The 19,886-nt window shown below is 46.9% G+C and overlaps 1 protein-coding gene across 12 annotated transcripts in view; it reads right to left on the reverse strand.

The window, feature by feature from the left end:
* Positions 1 to 2,129: 2,129 nt before the first annotated feature.
* Positions 2,130 to 19,886, reverse strand: part of GFOD2 (Gfo/Idh/MocA-like oxidoreductase domain containing 2) — a 40,567-nt gene continuing 22,810 nt past the window's right edge. For 6 of the 12 annotated variants that reach the window (XM_070770800.1, XM_070770798.1, XM_070770796.1 and 3 more), the window contains 2 exons: positions 13,162 to 13,507; positions 2,130 to 3,688 (listed from right to left, as the gene is read on the reverse strand). In XM_070770800.1, coding sequence (XP_070626901.1) covers positions 2,790 to 3,688; positions 13,162 to 13,420 — 1,158 coding nt within the window. In that variant the 5' untranslated portion in view covers positions 13,421 to 13,507 and the 3' untranslated portion in view covers positions 2,130 to 2,789. Of the gene's footprint in view, positions 3,689 to 13,161; positions 13,508 to 16,068; positions 16,247 to 19,140; positions 19,229 to 19,886 lie in introns of all 12 variants that reach the window. The other 6 variants (XM_070770799.1, XM_070770797.1, XM_070770801.1 and 3 more) reach the window with 2 other exon arrangements.

A 19,886-nucleotide genomic window follows, 5' to 3' on the forward strand; every position in this document is an offset into this window, starting at 1 on the left:
GGGTGACTGCCACTTTGCCTGGAGGAGTGAAGAGGCAGATTTCCACCAGATTCCTGAAGGAGAGGGCGGGGTGGCCTTCCAGGCAGAAAGTTTGCCAGGGATGAAGCCTCATTAGTGTGGAAGACATCAACCCCCTGGAGGAGGGTCTGCTGAAGCAGATGCATGGCCATCAGACCAGGCTGGGTGAGTCTGGGAGGGATAAGGAGGGATGCAGGCAACAAGGGATCCTGGTTTGCTATTGTGGAGAGATTGCCTGGGCAGTAGCATGAAGGGCAGAATAAGGAAGGGAAAGCCTAGGGATAGAGAGGTGAGAAGACTGCTGCCACTGTCTGCGTGAATGTGAGTCCTAGATTTGGTTGGTGGTTGGAAAACAAGAGGTATTCTGGAAGTTCTCTTCTGCTTGCTGTAACAGAGGAAAAGTGAGCTGCATTTTCACTGGCTTGGAAAAACGTTACTTTGACTCAGGGACATTCTGAGATTTGAGTAATAGACCATGCTAGGTGATGCTAGCCTCCTCCAGGAGGCGGCGCTGTAGGACAAGTCTGGAACCAGTTGGGGACTCCCGTCACTTCTGGGAACCAGAACCCTACTGGCTTCCTTGGTCACAGGCATCTAGACCACTTCAAGGTACATCTCCTCCCCGGGACCAAGCCAAGAGATATATGATGGTAGAGCTGTCTGAGGGATGGCCATGGACCTAGGCTCTTGGGGAGTACCAACAGAGGACCTGGGACCTCATAAAAGTAACTCTGCCCTAAGCCCATGTTCAGTCTGCACCAGGACTTCTCAGAACACAGCACTGTAAACAAGAGGTTTTGCTGCAGAGTCCTATAAAACTTAAGTGCCACTGTGGGTCAACAGCATGGCCCTTTCTTAATAAGGGCATCTCAGTCAGATGCAATGGATGAATGTGCTTTCTTGGTCAATTCTCAAACTTAGAGGGGGATAGCAACATCCTATTAACACAGAGGATGACCTGGAGCTGAGCTGGGAGGAAGGGGGCAGCTTCTCCTTCTCTTCTCCCAGCATCCTGCCTGGTGGGGTTCTCTCTACAGTCCTAGTTCAGGCCAGGCTGAGATGCCTGTTGTAGAGAGGTGGTAACCTGGATGGGTCCCAAGCAGGGAGGGACAGTGCCTGGCACTAGAGTCTGAAGAGCCATAGGGGAAGGAGTAGTTCAGAGTCGGGCTCTGTGGTCAGAGGACCCTGACCAGTTCATGTAGCTCCATCCCTCTCTGCTCTGGATAATGGGAATATTAATAGTAGTACTTCGTTGACTGGTTTGGATATTAAATGAAATAATACATGTGAAGTGTCTCTCCGGGGGGCCCAGCACACAGTAAGTACACCCCAACACTAGTAACTGTTATTTTATCTCACAAGGTCTGAAACCAGGACAATATGGGAAAACAGGCCTGGTGACTCCTCTAAGGGCAGGAGGAAGAGGGAGCATCCTCTCTGAGCCTTTCTCTTTCTGGTGAGGAGTCCAGGGCAGGGCAGAGGGAGGGAAGATTAGAGAAGGGGAAAGAGTTTGGTCCAGGTTTAATCCTGGCAGAGGAAACAAAGGAGGAGAGGTATTCTTTCCAGCCTGAGTGACACGGTGAGGAGGCTCTTCCTGTGGCGAGAACAGGATCCTAAATACAGAGCTGGACACTGGCTGGCTAGGCCAGGCAGTGCTTGGCTGGCCTAGCCAGAGGGCAGTGCCTTCATTAAGTTCATGCCATCCAGCCTCCCTGGCCCCCACCCCACCTCTCCTCTTCCAGGGCTCCCCTGGAGACAACCCCTTGGTTTCAAGAACAGAACCCCTTCTGACCTCCAGCCCAGGGAGACCTCAGACTCTCCCACTGTCTTTTAAGTATCAGGCCAGATCGGCCCCCTGCAGTCATGAGTCCTGTGTAAAGACTTGAGCACTGAGGAAAGACTTCTTGCAGGGATTCAGCCGCAGGGAATAAGCCAGGAGGCGAGGGCAGGCAGTGGTAGGAAGCTGGGTGGCCCGCTAGACAGTGACGGATCCAGTGGGGTTGGAGCTGCCACGGAGCCATGAGGAAAGAGAAAAATACAAACCATCTACAGCAACAACAAGCCTTTCATTATTAAACCCAACCTACCAAACAGACAACCACCACATACCATAGTGTCAGACCTTCTGATTTATTACATTTCTCATATGTCCCAGAGCTCTCCCCCTTGGCTCCTCTCTGCCAAAGTAGGGGCCTTCTCCCAGGGTTAACTTCAGCCCCTGAAAGCTCACCTGCTACAGAAACCCCCTCCCAGCCAGGGAAGGGGTAGTGCCTGGAGGCTGGAAGGGCCTGGTCATGTGGGGGGAGAGCAGGTGTGGATCCCCAAGGGATGAGCTGCCGCCCTCACCGTTCCTGAGGTGCCCCAGCCCAGGAAGGGCATGGCAACAAGGCCCCGCATCACTTCTCAGGCCTGAGGCATCACCCAGGCTGGCTCCTTACTGTGCCTTCTCATCCGGCTAAAACCACAAACATGCTGCGAACCCCCCCAGTCAAGCTTCTGCAGGCCCTGCTCACAGACCCGGGGCACTTCTGCCTTGCACGGTGTACTGGCCTCTCAGCCCTGGCAACAGAATGCCACTCCCTCACCAGCCCGCAGAGTGGGCACTGGGGTGGGGGGTTCCCTGGGGCCACCTTCGAATTCACTAGAATTCAACTCTGCCCAAGCGGACCTGTCAAATGAAAGATACCGTCTGTGCTACCGCGAAGCCCTCCCATCACAGCTCCTGGTCCTGCCCTGTCCTCTGCGCTGCGGCAGGGAGCCCACGCACAGGCTCACAGGTTGTTCCGCTGGAGCGCCTCGCACAGGTTCTGGTTGGCGTCCAGCTCCTCTGCCAGCACCTCTACCGCCTCCCACTCCCCGGATCGGCTCGACCGTTTGATGGCATCCACCACACTCTGCATGTAGAGCCCGTCCTCGAACGAGGCAGCCATGGAGACCGGGGTGTGGTCCCACGTGCGGCGGTCCCCCTGCCCCTGGAAGGACTGGCGCAGGGCCTGCACCATGTAGACCATGCCCTTCAGGTAGAGCAGCGGGACGTCCTGGGCGCCCTGCTCGGGCAGCCCCGCACCCACAGCCAGTGAGTCCCTCAGCAGCAGCTCCTCCTGCGGGGCAGAGTTTTTCTGCCCATAGAGGTCCGCACCCCGGGCAACCAGGCGTCCCGCAGAGCCCACCACCATGACTTCGTGCACAAAGGCGCCTGGCATGTTGAAGTTGAGAGTTACTGTGCTGCACACACCCCCGCCCATGAGCATCTGGAAGAAACAGAAGTCATCACTGGTGACGTGCCGAATGCCACGGATGGCCGCATTCTGCCTCACAAAGGTCTTGAGCAGCCCGTGGACCTTCTCGGCTCTCTGGCCGGTCAGGTGGGTCAGCAGGTCCACAATGTAGGTGCCCATGGTGTGCAGGCCCCCGCCGCCCATGAGCTCATCACAGATCCAGCCATAGTTCGGGCTGAGCAGGCTGCCCGAGTAGACGCGGGCGTCACAGATCATCACTGCGCCCACGTAGTGCTCAGCTATCAGCTGCTTCATGCGCACAAAGGCCGGCAGGAAGCGCAACACGTTCCCCACAAGGCTCATCAGCTGAGGGTAGTAGCGTGAGGCTGTCACCATCCGGAAAGCATCCACTGAGGTTGCCGCCTTCTCACAAACCACATTCTTCCCAATACCTGAGAAGAAAACAACAGGAAATCTCAAAGATCCAGGGGGTTCACACTGGGAAAAGAAAACCCATTTCTGGAAGGCAGATGACTCAGGAAAGTCGGCTCTGAGGCTAGGTGGTGGCCTAGGACAAGAGGAAGGTGATTGGCCTGGAAGAAAATGGTACCCAGGGGCTGTGCCTGGAAAAAGAGTTATGGGTTAGAGAAAGAGAAGTTCTTAAAGGGAAATGAGTAGAGGCAGAAGGTGCAAACCAGGAGTGGGAGGTACAGAGAGGTGGTACCATGGTTAATATTATGTGTCAACCTGGTTAGGTTATGGTGCCCATCAAATACTAGCCTAAACATTGCTGAGAAGATCCCTTTAGATCTAATTAACATTTAAAGCAGTAGACTTTGAATAGAGCAGATTGCCCTCCATAATGTGGGTGGGCCTCAACTCATCAGATGAAGGCCTTGGGGGGATTAAAAAAAAAAAGACTAAAGTTCCCCATAGAGGAAGAAATTCTGCTTCCATATTGCCTTCAGAGTCAAGTCTGCAGCATCAACTCTTGCTAGAATTCACATTTGCTCTGTGGATCTTGGATCTACCAGCTCCTACAACCAGATGAGCCAATTCTTTAAAATAAATCTCTACTCTCTCTCTCAATGTACATCCTGTTGGTTCTGTTTCTCTGGAAAACTGCCTAATACAAGTGGGCTGGAGAGGTGGATATGCTTATCTTATGGTTCATGCATTTATTAGATCATCAGGTTGGGGTAAGAAAATAAAATTTATATTCTAGGGGATGGGCTTGGCACTCTCAGTTGTAATTGCAGAAAGGACTCTAAGATTCCCTGCAGACTGTTCTCAAAAAACACTGGTCCAACATATTAGTGTAGTCAAAAGGCCAGAAGATGCTTGGCTATAGTAGGAGGGGAAAGGGAGAGAAAACATCCTTTCTGTCTCAAGCCTGTTCTGAGTGCACCGCAGCTGGAAGGCACCCAGCGAGCAAAACAAAGCTAGACAAAGCCCTGGAGAGAGCAAGAGGACTTGAGCAGCTCCCACATGAGGAAAAGGAAAGGATGAACACTCTTCCACATCACAACATGAGAAGCTCATAGGGTACGAACGGCCACAAGACACCAATTCCTAGAGCATTCCTGTCAACTTGGTGTGGTTCAAGTAGAAGAAAGTCTTACGCTCGTATCTTCAATAGAAAATTTTAAAAGCCCAAGAAGTGGTATGGACTAGACACACACATAGTTTTGGGGTACAGCAAGCTGGGAAGGGTGAAGATATCCAGTTATTCCATTACTCATTCCACAGACACTGTCCTTGGGGTGTGACTCAAACCCTACCTCCTCAATTCCTCCAAGAAGTCATGGGCTTCTTGAGGGAACAAGCTCAAGGGTCTGGTACAAATGGCAGGATAAGGGAAGGGGTTATCCTTAAGGATGCAGATGTTCCAGGGAGATGTTCCCCTAAGCGGGAAAGGACATCCAGGCAGGGAACTGCATGTGCAAAGGCACTGAGGCAGGAAAGGCCCAGGAGCTGGGATTCCTAAAGCCCTGAGTGCATACCAGGAAACCAGCTGGAGGGATTACACGGGGTCTATAAGCAATGGAGGAAATGGGACAGAGAGCTGGTAGCATCTCTCACAAAGACACTGAAGGTCAAGAGTAGGAGTGGGGATGGAATCTTGTCCTTGAGTTTCTCCATCTCAGACAATGGCGATGCCACTCTAGTTTTTCAAGACAAAATCACTGAAATCACTCTCACATCCCACTTTCAATCATCAATAAATCCTGTTGGCTTGGCTTTCAAACTACTTCCAGGATCTCACCAGTTCTCACTACCAGCACTGCCACCTGCCTCATCCAAGTCACCACTCTTTTTCACCTGGATTATTGCCATGGCAACGTAACTGGTTTCCCTCAGTTTTTTCTTAACACAGAAGCCAGGGAAACTGTTGAAATTTGAGATGGATCAGATCATATCTCTGTGCTGCATCAAACCCTCTGCTGGCTTCTCACCTCATTCAGAATGAGCCAGAGTTCTTACAGTTGCCTACCCACAAGGTCATACATACATGCTTTGTACGCCCCTCTAAAGTTTTCTTTTTGATCCCTTTGCTTCCCGTGGTCCCTCTCCTGTTCATTCTGCTTGAGCCACTGAATATGAGAAGAGGGCTGCTTCTTACACGAAGACCTGGTGGCTGGGGAGAGGCGCTGATTGCTAAACAGAGACGATGGACAGGCAGGGCCAGGCCTAGCCACTGTGCTCAGGACACAGTCTTGGGCTGGAATCTCTCTTGCTGCTTACTCTCCTGGAACAATGTTCACATTCAGGCTTCTCCTCCAGTGCCATCCAGGCTCCACTCTCCCACTGCATAGGCACTTACCGGTTGGCAGAGCAGTCTCCAAGCCTGGACACTTGTATCTTGGGGCAGCCAGATCAAGATTATGCTTTCTCCAGGTATGTGTATCTCCAGTAACTCTGGGGTCATTCCCTTGGTCCCCTGAAAAGTTTTCTCAGTGTTTTCAGAGAGGGAATGGCTGGGACACAGATAATTTCTGGTGGCCCACTACAGGGTGTAGCTTCTGATGAATCTGGATTCCATTCACACAGGCTCGGGGGGAACTCAGCTGGTCACCTTGCAGAAGAAACAATAGGGACCCAGGACAGCTGACTGTCCAGAAAGGGCAGTCCACGCTTTGGACCCAGACACTGGGGTTCAAAGTCTGGTTCTCTCACTTGATTGCTGCATGACCTGGGACATTTCTGAACCTCTCTGGGTTCTGGTTTACCACGCTGTAGAAGGAGAGTCACATTTACCATGCAGGGTAGGAGAGAAGAGTAAGTCAAATGAGGCGGTATATGTAAATGGCCAGCCCAGCTCTGTCATTGGTACAGTTTATAACCATCACCATGGGAGACTCAGCAGATGTCATAAATACAGGAAAAAAGGGCCCACTGTGACCTAGATTTTATGACTCACACAGAAGCTACATTTTCTAGGCCAATAATACTGATGTTCAATATTTTGGAATTTTAATTTTTAAAAAGGTATTTAAACATCAACATGAACACAGACAAGTTTCTTATTCAATGTACTGTGTACCAGGCCTCTCAGAGAGCTAAGTCCAGCCCAGCCCTTCAGAAGCTCACATCCTGACAAAGCCCACAGTGGATAATCTCGTGCCTTTGGCCAGTCCTTCCAAGCTCCCCTCACTTCCTGCCCTCTCTCCGCCACCCTGACCCTTGAGAACCCCACATGGCCTTCGCCATCTACCCAGACAGAATTCTCGGGTGTGAACTCCCAGTGCTGTGGCAAGGAGGAGCACATGTAGATCAGGCGCCTGTGACGTAATTCAATCTCCTCACTTTACAAAGCTCTTGAAATCTCTCGTTCTTCTCCAAATAATAACAAAAGCTTTACAACAGGTACTGGCAGGACCACCAGGAGAACGGCTAGCCAAGTGCCACACGCCCAAGGCAGGGAGCCGTGTGCACAGAGCAGGGGGCCTGGGCAAGGGGACAGGCCCTTGTACTGGGGTCTGGAGCTGGAGAGGGGCCCTGCGGAGAGAGTCGCCCCTGACTGCTATCACTGTCTGCTCCTGGAGGGCCTCCAATCCTTCCCCATACTTGAGGGGTTTTAGGATTAGGGACAGGAGAATCACAATACTGGGGGAGAACCTGGTCACCTGGCTGCTGAACACGCGGCTGACGAGGGAAGTCATGAGAAATTAGGTTCTCAGATCCCCCATGTGAGAGCTTCCTCTCTGGCCAACCCAGAGGCTTCTTGCTTTGACTGTGCACAGCGGGAGGTGGGGGGTGGACGCTGGGGAGGAAAGGGGGCGGGCTGGGAGGAAAAGGACTCACACGGCTGCTGAGAGTCTGGTGGTGATAAAACCAGAATCTAAAGGCATCTCTGGTTTCATGCCACGAGCAATCAGGGAAGGAGAAGAGGCCTTCCTGAGGCTGAACGACAGGGGTTTCTGAACTTGGGACCCAGCAGTACAACCAGTGTGGGGGCTAAAGGCCATCTGGAGTGAAACAGGCCTCTGCCGGCCACAGGGTGTGTAGCTTGAGGAAGGTATTGAGGGTGCCTCCAGAGACATATTTACCCAAGTTTATCGAGCTTTCCTGTTAGAAAGTTGAAAGAGAGGTTAGAGAAGCTGAAAGTCACTTTCTGTCTCCACGGAATGGGGAAGCATGGATGCTGAGTGCCATTAGCTCAGATGAAATCTGGAGGTTGAACAAGCCTCTCCCGGCTCACACTCCCCAGACAACCCTGGAGTGAAGGACCCCCGAGAAGCTGTCCCAGACCACTTTTTGTTTCTCAGTAATGCATGACAGCTCTGGGACACCACCACTGCCCCTCTCTCTAGAGGTGTGGGACTAGACATGTGATTTCAAACAGCAGGGGGGAGGAGCAGCCCCAGAAAAAGCACCACTTTCATGTTTTACAAAATCCATGGATTCTGCCTTTAAAAACAAACAAAACAAAAAAGGTTCTGCTACTTAGAAAAATATGTGAGAGTTGTACTATAAAGAAAGCTGAGCACAGAAGAATTGATACTTTTGAACTGTGGTGTTGGAGTAGACTCTTGAGAGTCCCTTGGACTGCAAGGAGATCCAACCAGTCCATCCTAAAGGAGATAAGTCCTGGGTGTTCACTGGAAGGACTGATGTTGAAGCTGAAACTCCAATACTTTGGCCACCTGATGCGAAGAGCTGACTGATTGGAAAAGACCTTGATGCTGGGAAAGGTTGAGGGCAGGAGGAGAAGGGGACAACAGAGGATGAGATGGTTGGATGGCATTACCAACTCAATGGACATGGGTTTGGGTGGACTCTGGGAGTTGGTGATGGACAGGGAGGCCTGGCATGCTGCGGTTCATGGGGTCGCAAAGAGTCGGACACGACTGAGTGACTGAACTGAACTGAACTTAAAAAAAAAGTTTGAAAGCCACCAGACAGAATCACTGCTGTCCACAGCCCACTCTCTCTTGGGTCACAGGCCCCTGTCAGCTCCCTGGGTCACACCAGCAGGCTGGGCTTGTACAGCCAGAAGTTGTGACACTATCATTCAACCGGAGTGCTGGGCCTGGTGCCAAGCTCTGGAATACATCAGGCATGATGGCTACCTTCAGACAACCTACACTTCAGTGGCAGAGAGTGCCATGAATCAAATTATCATGTGAATACATGCAGAACTGCCTTGTGATCAAGGCAATGAAGATGATATAAATGTTAACATAAGAGTCCACAGCAGGGACATGATCTGGACTGGGGGCCAGAAAAGGTACCCCAAGGGCCTGGTGTTCTTGGGAGTAAATTATCTGGGTCAGGCTGCTTGAGGAATGGTCCTTGTTATCTCAACAGCCCATGGGGAAAGGACTGGCACACTCAGTGTTTTTCTAATGAAGCCACAAGTGCTAAGAAGTAGGCACAGAAAATTACCTTCTAGCAATGGACTTAGGAAAACATTCAACTGTAGCAAAAATGCTGGGGCACTTTGTACATTAAAATTGTTTGGAACCATTTCTAAATTGAGAAAGGAAACATATACAGTCCCTCCTTCTCCTCTAAGGAATTCATAGGAAAGCCATAAGGGTGAAATCTGAGGTGGAAGAAAGTGAAAAGTCAAATAAAGGTGGAAAGTAAGATGCCACAGGGGCTTCCCAGGTGGCACTAGTAGTAAAGAACCCGCTTGCCAATGCAGGAGACATAAGAGACACAGGTTCGATCCCTGGGTCGGAGAAGACCCCTTGGAGGAGGGCATGGCAACCCACTCCAGTATGCTTGCTTGGAGAATTCCATGGACAGAGGAGGCTGGTGGGCTACCGTCCACTGGGGGGCAAAGAGTTGGATATGACTGAAGCCACTTAGCAAGCATGCGTGCAAGAAGCTATAGAAAAGAAATGTGGAGTGAAAAGTACATCTTTAGAGGGTAAGTCCAAGGATTAGTTTTAGAAAAAAACTTATAAACTTGTTAGGAAAAAAACTAATAAGAATGAGGGAAGAAACACTCTTATGGCCTCAGAAATGACATAAGAACACAGTGATCTCAGAAGCTGAGGAAAATGCGATTTTGCCTACAGCACTAAGTCTTAGTGAGATGCTGTGACCTTACACGTTTCTGGGCCTGGGCTTCTGTAACTGGAAATGAAGATGTTGGATGATACCAGTGGCTCGCAATCCTTAGTGTGGATCAGAATCACCCAGAATGCTTGTTCAAAAATTGGTAGGCCTCACCCGCTGAGATTTAGAAGGTCTGGGAAGGGGCCCAGAATTTGGATTCATAACAATTTCCCAGGTGATGCTGCTGCTGCTGGCCCAGCATCTCTGAGAAAGGCTGGACTAGATACTCTCTTCATTGTCCCTGCAGGTCCAACATTTCTGACTTTATGCCTGTGAATTTCAAAAGAAGAAAAAGCGGTACTCTGGCATCAAAAGTTTTAGAAGAAGAAAAGTCTGTCATAGATTTGCTTTATAGCTACAAATGGGGACAGGTGCTGCATGCCTCACTTAACTGCTTCTCATCTCTCTGACTTAACCTTTCCCCATGCTGGGCAATGCAAGAAGAATCCTTCACTCAATAGAGACTCGAGACAATTACGATTTAACTTCTCATGGGTTCAAAATCTAGAAGAGCTTATCTAAAATTAGAGTACTTCAACAGCTATCCTGTTAAGTAAACATGTCTTTTCCCCCCCTGGTTCTAAAATGATTGAGGATCTAAAGCTTATATCCTTTAAATTAATTAATTAGCAGGCCATGCGGGGACCTTAGTTCCCCAGACCAGGGAGCGAACTCAAGCCCCCTGCAGCAGAAGCATGGAGTCCTAACCACTGGACTGTCAGCGAAGTCCCTAAAGCTTATATCCTTAATGAAACATAAAAGACATAGCACCTGTAACAGAAAGAGTAAAAAAGAAAAAAGACATGTAGGTGGGAAAAACAGAAAAATATCCTTTCATGCATATATAGAGGGACTCATACACAGGAACACACAGGTGGAACAGCAGTGGGGGTGTTCTGGAACGCTGACTCTGAGCCCTTTTAAATACACTGCATTTTTGTAACTATCAATGTGTCTATTCTGTTCTTCACCTAAACGATGTACAAGAACCAGATACTGCCAGAGCTTTACATTACAGGAAGAAAGAACAGGTCCTGCTTTTGAGGAATTAACTTAAACACAGTCCCCCAACCCACAGAAAAGTTTTTCACGTTTGAGATGACTTAGAATGCTAAGTTTCATTTCTGAGCTACATTCAACTCATGAACATCTGAACATTTACCTAGTGAACATCCAGAGGAGACTCCTACTATTTATTTTTGATGTGAATTTAACTTAAACAAATCTGTTCTTCCACTTGGGACAATAGGAAATCCAGGCTTCCCCCTGTAACGCGATGCCAGTGTCTTTCTTGGTCAGCATACGGAGGCAGTCATATCATGCTGGAAAGACTGAACGATACTTTCATTTCACAGGGGCCTCCAGAGGTTGAGAGGGACAGAAACAGGACCAGAAGTGGGGTCTGATGTCAAGGTCAGTTTGGTGTTCTGCCTACAGCAGTTTATGCATTCATATCCAGTCATTTGGGAAAACTAGAGCAGTTCTCATGGCCTCTTCCGTATGAGCGAAAGTTAAGTCAGAATTCTCACAAAGAAAGAAAGCAAGCACACAGGGAGTTAACCTCATGGTTGCAATAGGCTCAGTGACTCGTTTGGGGCCTAAGTGGGCAGTGCCTGATGGCACATCCAGTCGACATGGCTCTCTTAGCCCAACCACCCTGGGATCATGTACCTGCAAAAACAGACCAAGGACCCGCATTCATACCCTCCTCCCTGCTGACAACAGAGGTATGGAGACAGGGCTGATGGTTTTACTTCACTGAGGGCTGGGATACAAGACCCCAGAAGCTGTCCTTCCTGCTTGTATTAAACGGACCAAGTCCAGTGTTTTCCTGTATGAGGAAAACACCCGGCAGGCTTGTGCCCAAAGAACTCTGGGTCTCTTCTTTCTCCTTACACAGCTAGGAAATGGCCTCTGTGGGAACCCTAAAGTTCAAGAAGCTGACTGAGAGCCTCTAGAACTCCGCCTCCACACACACCCTCAGCAACCTGCACTCGTGCCACAAGGAACGGTGAGAAGTCAAGAGACCATGGTAGCTTGATTCCCTTGAACCAGCCCTCTGTTAAAGTGCTGACTTAAGTCTACTTCTAAACTCAATCTGGGAGCATGATCTGCTCTAAAAATCTAGGGCCAGTGAATAGCTCCAATGTCACAACACCCCCAGAGAGAGCCCTCTGGAAAAGACAAACCATCTATAATTTTTGGTCAAAACTTATATGCCCCAAATCAACAACCAGACAGACGCTTGTTGAGGTGACAGACACTCTCTTCAGACTATAGGAAAGAGAAGCAGTCTTGGATCCTGCACCATGGCGGTGGCCAGGAGGAGTGGCGGTCAGCCTCAGGGTCAGAGATGGGCACCTGGCTCCTGTCACCTTATGTACAACAATTACTCTGTCAATTAATTATACGCTACCCAAATTGTTACTTAAGTCTTTTCTCATTTACCTGGCCAGTAAATGTTACTGTTACTTCTAGTCTCTTTGATCGGACTGTGAAATCTGAAAGCAGAGACAGCTCTATTTCAACACTGTTCTGAATGTCAAGAATGATACCGTGTCAGTGTCTAGCACACAGGAGTTTTGTTTTTTTTTTTTAAAGAATTGCTGGATGAATATTGACTGGTTTGTTTCCCTATTAAATTAGATTCTGATTCATGTGAGACAAAGGAGAATTTTTCCTACTGTCGACAGGAAAGAGCAGCCCAACAGGAACTGCAGGAGAACAGTTCACCAAACCACACCCAGCTGGGGCAGGAGGTGGCTAGGCCCACTGCTTCCAGAGGGAGCAGGGATGCGAGCAGGCCAACCTGTGGGTCCTTCGGGGGAGATACATCGCATTGGGACAACCTTCCTGACTCTGGCGTACACAATTGCAAAGCATGACAGGAAGGGTGTGTGCTCAGTCTAGTCAAGGACTGACAAAATATGGGAAATGGCAGCCTTGATACACACCCCCTTCTCCTTTCTGTGGTGCTGTATGCCACGGAAATGAAGAACAAACGCATCAATCACAGCCAATTCCCCCGGGCCCAGGTCTTTAGATTCTGATTTCACAGAGGCGAACTTTACAATGCCTGAATGTATCATCTCTAGCCCCTGTGACAGGCCAGCTCTGAAGGCATCTGCTTAATTTTTGCTTGGGGATTTACTTATGGGAGGTGGGGAAGGCTGTGTCTTTCCCAGACATTGGGGCATTTCCTCCCGCAGCCACAAGGCCTCCCAAAGTGTCCTCCCTCAGCACTGCTTCAGGGATGAGAGTTGTCCCAGGCCCAAGCCCAAGAGGGCCTACCCAGGCCCAGAGGAGAGCAGGGATGTTCAAGGACCCCCGAGAGGGAGACACCATCTGCCCGTACCTAGAGCCTTCACAGATATCTGCCGGGTGAGTGGAGGGGGCATGTTGATGCACACCAGATCCACGTCTTGATGCAGCAAGACGTCGTCAGTCCGGCTGGTGTAGAAGGCAATGTTCATCTCCTCAGCGAGCTGCTTGGCCTCCTCCTCGGTCTTCCCCCACAGGGCCTGCACCGTGAATCCCTCTGCCCGCAGCAGTGGGACCAGAACACGGGCGGAGCTGCCGGTCCCAAACACACCCACGCCGGGAAGCATCTTCATGCCGCCTTCTCCGTTCACCAACTCATCTCCTCACCAGAGTCTCCGGCATGAGCACGACTATCTCGCAGTCTCGGTCACACATGGCTCCTGGAACAGCAAGCAGGACACTGGCGATTAGGGGAGGGCGTGCTCAGCAGAGGCAATTTCCTGGGGTGATTTGGAAGCAACAAGTTCTCTGCCACACAGGACAAAAGACACACTGCTCCAGAGGGGAACGCTGCAGAAGCTTCTCCCGTGGAGACTCAGGATATTAACAGTATCTATCTACTAGGAGGAGGAGAGATGAAATATGAGAACAGCTGTATTCAAATTCCTGTCCTGCTATACTTAATTTTCTGTGTGACTCTGCTCAAACCATTAACCTTCGGGGCCTTAACTGTACAAGTTCATGGTTCTCTGATACTATATTACAGAAAGGAAAAGAAGAGTGTTTTATATTACAGTTAAAAGACAAAAGAGAACTACCTAGGTGCTATGAAAGTGGAAGTGTTAGTCTCCCAGTCATGTCTGACTCTTTGCGACCCCATGGACTACAGCCTGCCAGGTTCCTCTGTCCATAGAATTTTCCATGCAAGAATACTGTAGTGTGTTGCCATGCCCTTTTCCAGGGGATCTTTCCAACCCAGGTCTCCCTCATTGCAGGCAGACTGTTTACCATTTGAGCTACCCAGGAAGCCCAGGTACTATACACATTATGATTTAACAGTTTATGGTAGCAAGCATAGGAAAATGTTCACTAGAAACCAAAATACCAACAAAAAGCTACCAAACGGGCAGCAGCAGCAGTGATAACAAAGATATTTACAAGGATATTTTTATATAAAAATGTCCATGCCAATGTTGACTATGATAGTGAAAAATTGGAAAATGAGACACATGTTCAATAACAGTAGTGGATTAGATCAACAACACTATGGAGCCACTGAAAATCATGAGTAGAAGGCCCTCAGTGACCTGAAAGACATCACCATGTATTCCTTGAAAAGGGGAAAACAATATGTGAAGCATGACATCAATATTCTCTAAAACAAACCAAAAAAAGCACAAAAAAAGTATATATGTATGAGAATATACAAGGATATCTACATCAATAACCATACTCCACAGAGAGGATGTAACTGAAGGACCTAATTTAATAATGATTATAACTTGATAGAACTGTGAATGATTTTTGTTTTCTGAACTTTGCCATATTTTCAACAATGAATGTGTCTTACTTTTTGTAGCATTTTCCTTGTGATCATAAGGGTTGTAAAATGAAATAAAGAATAAAGTACTGCATTATGTGGATGCAATGCAGTACTTGGGTGCGATCTCAAAAATGACAGAATGATCTCTGTTAGTTTCCAAGGCAAATCATTCAATATCACAGTAATCCAAGTAATCATGAATAGAAGGCCATGGACATCAACAGATGGTCAATACTGAAATCAGACTGATTATATTCTTTGCAGCAGAAGATGGAGAAGCTCTACACAGTCAGCAAAAACAAGACTGGGAGCTGACTGTGGCTCAGATCATGAACTTCTTATTGACAAATTCAGACTTAAATTGAAGAAAGTAGAGAAACCCACTAGACCATTCGGGTATGACCTAAATCAAATCCCTTATGATTATACAGTGGAAGTGACAAATAGAGTCAAGGGATTAGACCTGATAGAGTGCCTAAAGAACTATGGACGGAGGTTAGTGACACTGTACAGGAGGCAGTGATCAAGATCATTCCCAAGAAAAAGAAATGCAAAAAGGCAAAATGGTTGTCTGAAGAGGCCTTACAAATAGCTGAGAAAAGAAGAGAAGCTAAAGGCAAAGGAGAAAAGGAAAGATATACCCATCTGAATCCAGAGTTCCAAAGAATAGCAAGGAGAGAGAAGAAAGGCTTCCTCAGTGATCTATGTAAAGAAATAGAGGGAAATTATAGAATGGGAAAGACTAGAGAGCTCTTCATGACAATTAGAGATACCAAGGGAACATTTCATGCAAAGATGGGCTCAATAAAGGACAGAAATGGTATGGACCTAACAGAAGCAGAAGATATTAAGAGGAGGTGGCAAGAATACACAGAAGAACTACACAAAAGAGATCTTAATGACCCAGATAATCACAATGGTATGATCACTCACCTAGAGCCAGACATCCAGGAATGCAAAGTTAAGTGGGCCTTAGGAAGCATCACTACAAAGCTAGTGGAGGTGATGGAATTACAGTTGAGCTATTTCAAATCCTAAAAGATGATGCTGTAAAGTGCTGCACTCAATATGCCAGCAAATTTGGACAAGTTGGTAGTGGCCACAGGACTGGAAAAGGTCAGTTTTAATTCCAATCCTAAAGAAAGGCAATGCCAAAGAATGTTCAAACTACTGCACAATTGCACTCATCTCACACACTAGCAAAGTAATGCTCAAAATTCTTTAAACCAGGCTTCAACAATACGTGAATCGTGAACTTCCAGATGTTCAAGCTGGATTTAGAAAAGGCAGAGGAACCAGAGATCAAACTGACAACATCTGCTGGATCATCAAAAAAGCAAGAGAGTTCCAGAAAAACATCTACTTCTGCTTTATTGACTACGCCAAAGCCTTTGACTGTGTGGACCACAACAAACTGTGGAAAATTCTTCAAGAGATGGGAATACCAGATCACCTTACCTGCCTCCTGAGAAATCTGTATGCAGGTCAAGAAGCAACATTTAGAACTGGAGATGGAACATCGGACTAGTTCCAGATTGGGAAAGCAGTATGTCAAGCCTGTATGTGGTCACCTTGCTCATTTAACTTATATGCAGAGTACATCTTGCAAAATCCCAGGCTGGAATCCAAGCACAAGCTGAAATCAAGATTGGCAGGAGAAATATCAATAACCTCAGATATACAGATGACACCACCCTTATGGCAGAAAGTGAAGAAGAACCAAAGAGCCTCTTGATGAAAGTGAAAGATGAGAGTGAAAAAGCTGGCTTAAAACTCAACATTCAAAAAACGAAGATCATAGCATCCGGTCCCATCACTTCATGGGATATAGATGGGGAAACAATGGAAACAGTGACAGACTTTCTTTTCTTGGACTCCAAAATCACTGCAGATGGTGACTGCAGCCATGAAATTAAAAGATGCTTGCTCCAAAAAAAAATAATAAAAAATAAAAGATGCTTGCTCCTTGGAAGAAAAGCTATGACCAACCTAGACAGCATATTAAAAAGCAGAGATGTTACTTGACAACAAAGGTCTATCTAGTCAAGGCTATGGTTTTTCCAGTATTAATGTATGGATGTGAAAGTTGGACTATAAAGAAAGCTGAGCATCGAAGAATTGATATTTCTGAACTGTGGTGTTGGAGAAGACTCCTGAAAGTCCCTTGGGCTGCAAGGAGATCAAACCAGTCAATCCCGAAGGAAATCAGTCTGAATATTCACTGGAAGGACTGATGCTGAAGCTGAATACTTTGGCCACCTGATGCGAAGAACTGACTCATTGGATCAGATCCTGATGCTGGGAAAATTTTGGAGGCAGGAGGAGAAGGGGATGACAGAGGATGAGATGGTTGGATGGCATCACTGTCTCAGTGGACATGAGTTTGAGCAAGCTCTGGGAGTTGATGATGGACAGGGAAGCTTGGTGTGCTACTGTCCATGGGGTCGCAAAGAGCTGGACACAACTGAGCGACTGAACTAAAGTCTGCTTGGAAATTACAGTGAGATTTTGATGTGTGTAGGGAATAGGTTTCCCTCTGAGGCAATCCCTCAAGTAAACCAGTGGTCCCACTCTAGCTGTGTGTGGGGTCACTGATGACCCCAGACCTACTGAATCAGACTGTGGGGATGAGGCTATGTCACATCACTTTCTTTTTTCTTTTGGTTCTTATTTTATTGTGATAAAATACTCATAAAATTTACTATGTTAGCCATTTTTAAGTGTACAGTTCAGTGGAATTAAGTACCTTCATACTGTTGTATAACCATCACCATCACCCACTTCCAAAACTCTTTCACCTTGCAAAATCGAAACTCTGTCTTAACAGAGAGTGATTTCTCATTTCAACAGTGACTTCTTATTTCAACAGTTAATTAACAGTGACTTCTCATTTCAACCTTTCCCTGCAGCCCCTGGCAACCACCATGTTTCTATGAATCTGACTATTTTGAGTAGGTACTTCATAAAGTGGAATCACAAAGCATTGGTCCTTTTGTGACTGGCTTACTTCACTGAGCATGTTCTCAAGGTTCATCCATGGTGAGCTTATGTCAGAATTTCTTCCTTTTTTGGAGGTTGAAAATACTCCATTGTATGCATATACCATATTTTGCTTATCTATTCACCTGTCCATGGACACCTGGGTAGCTACTGTGAATAACGCTGCTGTGAACATGGGTATGCAGGTATCTCTTCCAGACTCAGCTTTCGATTCTTTTGGGTATATACTCAGAGGTGGAATTGCTGGATAATATGGTAAATCTGTTTTGGAACTGGCATACTGTTTCCCACAGGTCCTGCACCATTTAATTTACTTTTTAGTATTATTTTTAAATTTTGCTTATTTATTTAGGCTGTGTTGCATGGCTTGCGGGATCTCCGTTTCTCAACCAGGGATTGAACTGGGGCCTGCGGCAATACAAGCACCAAGTCTTAACCACTGGACCACCAGGGAACTCCCAAACTCCTGTATCATTTTAAATAGTAATTTTATAAACACCTAACAGTCCCTTAGTCTACCTAGTATCTTATTTTAAAAAATAAATCTGACTACTTTTTGATCTTTGATGCTGCAAATCACAATTTTTGAAAAGTTGTATCCAAATGCTGACTATCCAAGTGCTGTTCTACTTTTATCCACATAACATTGCTTCACTTGCTCCTCCTCCCAGATCAGAGTCATGGCATTCCTTTTGTAAATCCATAGTAATCAACTACTTCACTCCCCAACTGTGAGCACTAGGGATACATACAGCTCTTCCTTCCCCATCCATGATGCCCTCCCACTTCCTGCTCATTTCTGGGTGCAGCTTTCAGGCTCCCTTGCCCCTTCAGTAAGGTTCTTGAGATCCGGTCAGAGGCGCCCTCTTCTCTTCTTGCTCTACATGTTTGTTTGTTTGTTTTAATTTTATTTTATTTTTAAACTTTACAATATTGTATTAGTTTTGCCAAATACATCTTTTTTTACTACTCATGTCCCAGGCTTTAATTAGCATACCAGTGACTTTCAAATCTGAAGCACAACCCCAGCTTTCTCTCCAGAGCTGCACATACCCATGTATTCTAAGCTCCACAAAACCCACGTGACTAAACCTGAACAGAAGCAGTAAAGACAGTGAGAACACACAGAGAATGCATCTATGGGTCCAAATCCTGGCCTCCCCAGTTCTGAGCCGAATGAACGTTTTTCTTAGAAAAGCAGGTCTAATGCTGTTTAGCTCAAGGGGTCTTTTGAAGATGAAATGAGATCTGGTTAAAAGTGCCTAACAAAGTGTCTGGTGTATAGTCTGCATTTAATTATCATAAACCTTCCCTCAAACATTTTCTTCCTCTATTTTCTATTTCATGGCATGTCACCATCATCAATTCGGTTCTTCAACCCATCTGCAACCTCTTTATTCCCTCACCTGTACAGGTAACTCATCATCAAGCCTTGATGATCCTCCCTCTTCATTATCTCTTAAATCCACCCCCACCTCTTCCTGACAGCCCTTTGACCACTGCCCTAGTCTAGTCCCCAACACCACTCACCTGGATGATGCAACAACCTTCTACTTGATCTCTCCTGCTTCCATCCTTTCCTTCCTTCATCCACTCCTCATTTTGCAAAGGCATTTTTCTAAAATGCAAATGGAATCACATCACTCCCTTCCTGTTTGAACATTTCAGTGACTTCCCAATGGACTCAGTATGAAGTCCAGATGCTTCAGTATGACTTACAAGGCCCTGCAAGATTCAGAAATCTCAAGACAGGTCTAGTTTTGTGTAGGGTCACTTTCAAGGGTTATCTCCAAATAAGATGAGTTTCAAAACACATACCTAGAAAACCTAATATGAAGCACGATCTGTGAAATTACTAGCTATAAACCAGGGAAAAGTTGTGGAGATAGTTACTCAAAATGAAAACAATCACTTCAGGTTAACAGATGATGAGTGTAATTTTTCTTTCTGGGAAAATTAAACAGTGGGGAACAGCTGTTTATTGAGTGGCTTTTAGATCTTATTGACATGGTAAGTTTGTACATGAATGTTCACAGGAGAATTAATCATAACAGCCAAAAAGTAGAAACAACCCAAATGTCCATCAACTGCTGAATGGGTAAACAAAATTTGATAAAGTAGTACTATTCAGCCACAACAATTAATGAAGTACTGATACAAGCTACAACACAGATGAACCTTGAAAACATTATGCTGAGTCAAAGAAGCTAGTCACAGAAGACCATTATTATATGACTCCATTTATATACAATGTTCAGAATCGGCAAATCCATGGA

This window comes from Bos indicus, chromosome 18 (genome assembly GCF_029378745.1).
Source record: "Bos indicus isolate NIAB-ARS_2022 breed Sahiwal x Tharparkar chromosome 18, NIAB-ARS_B.indTharparkar_mat_pri_1.0, whole genome shotgun sequence".
NCBI lineage: Eukaryota > Metazoa > Chordata > Mammalia > Artiodactyla > Bovidae > Bos > Bos indicus.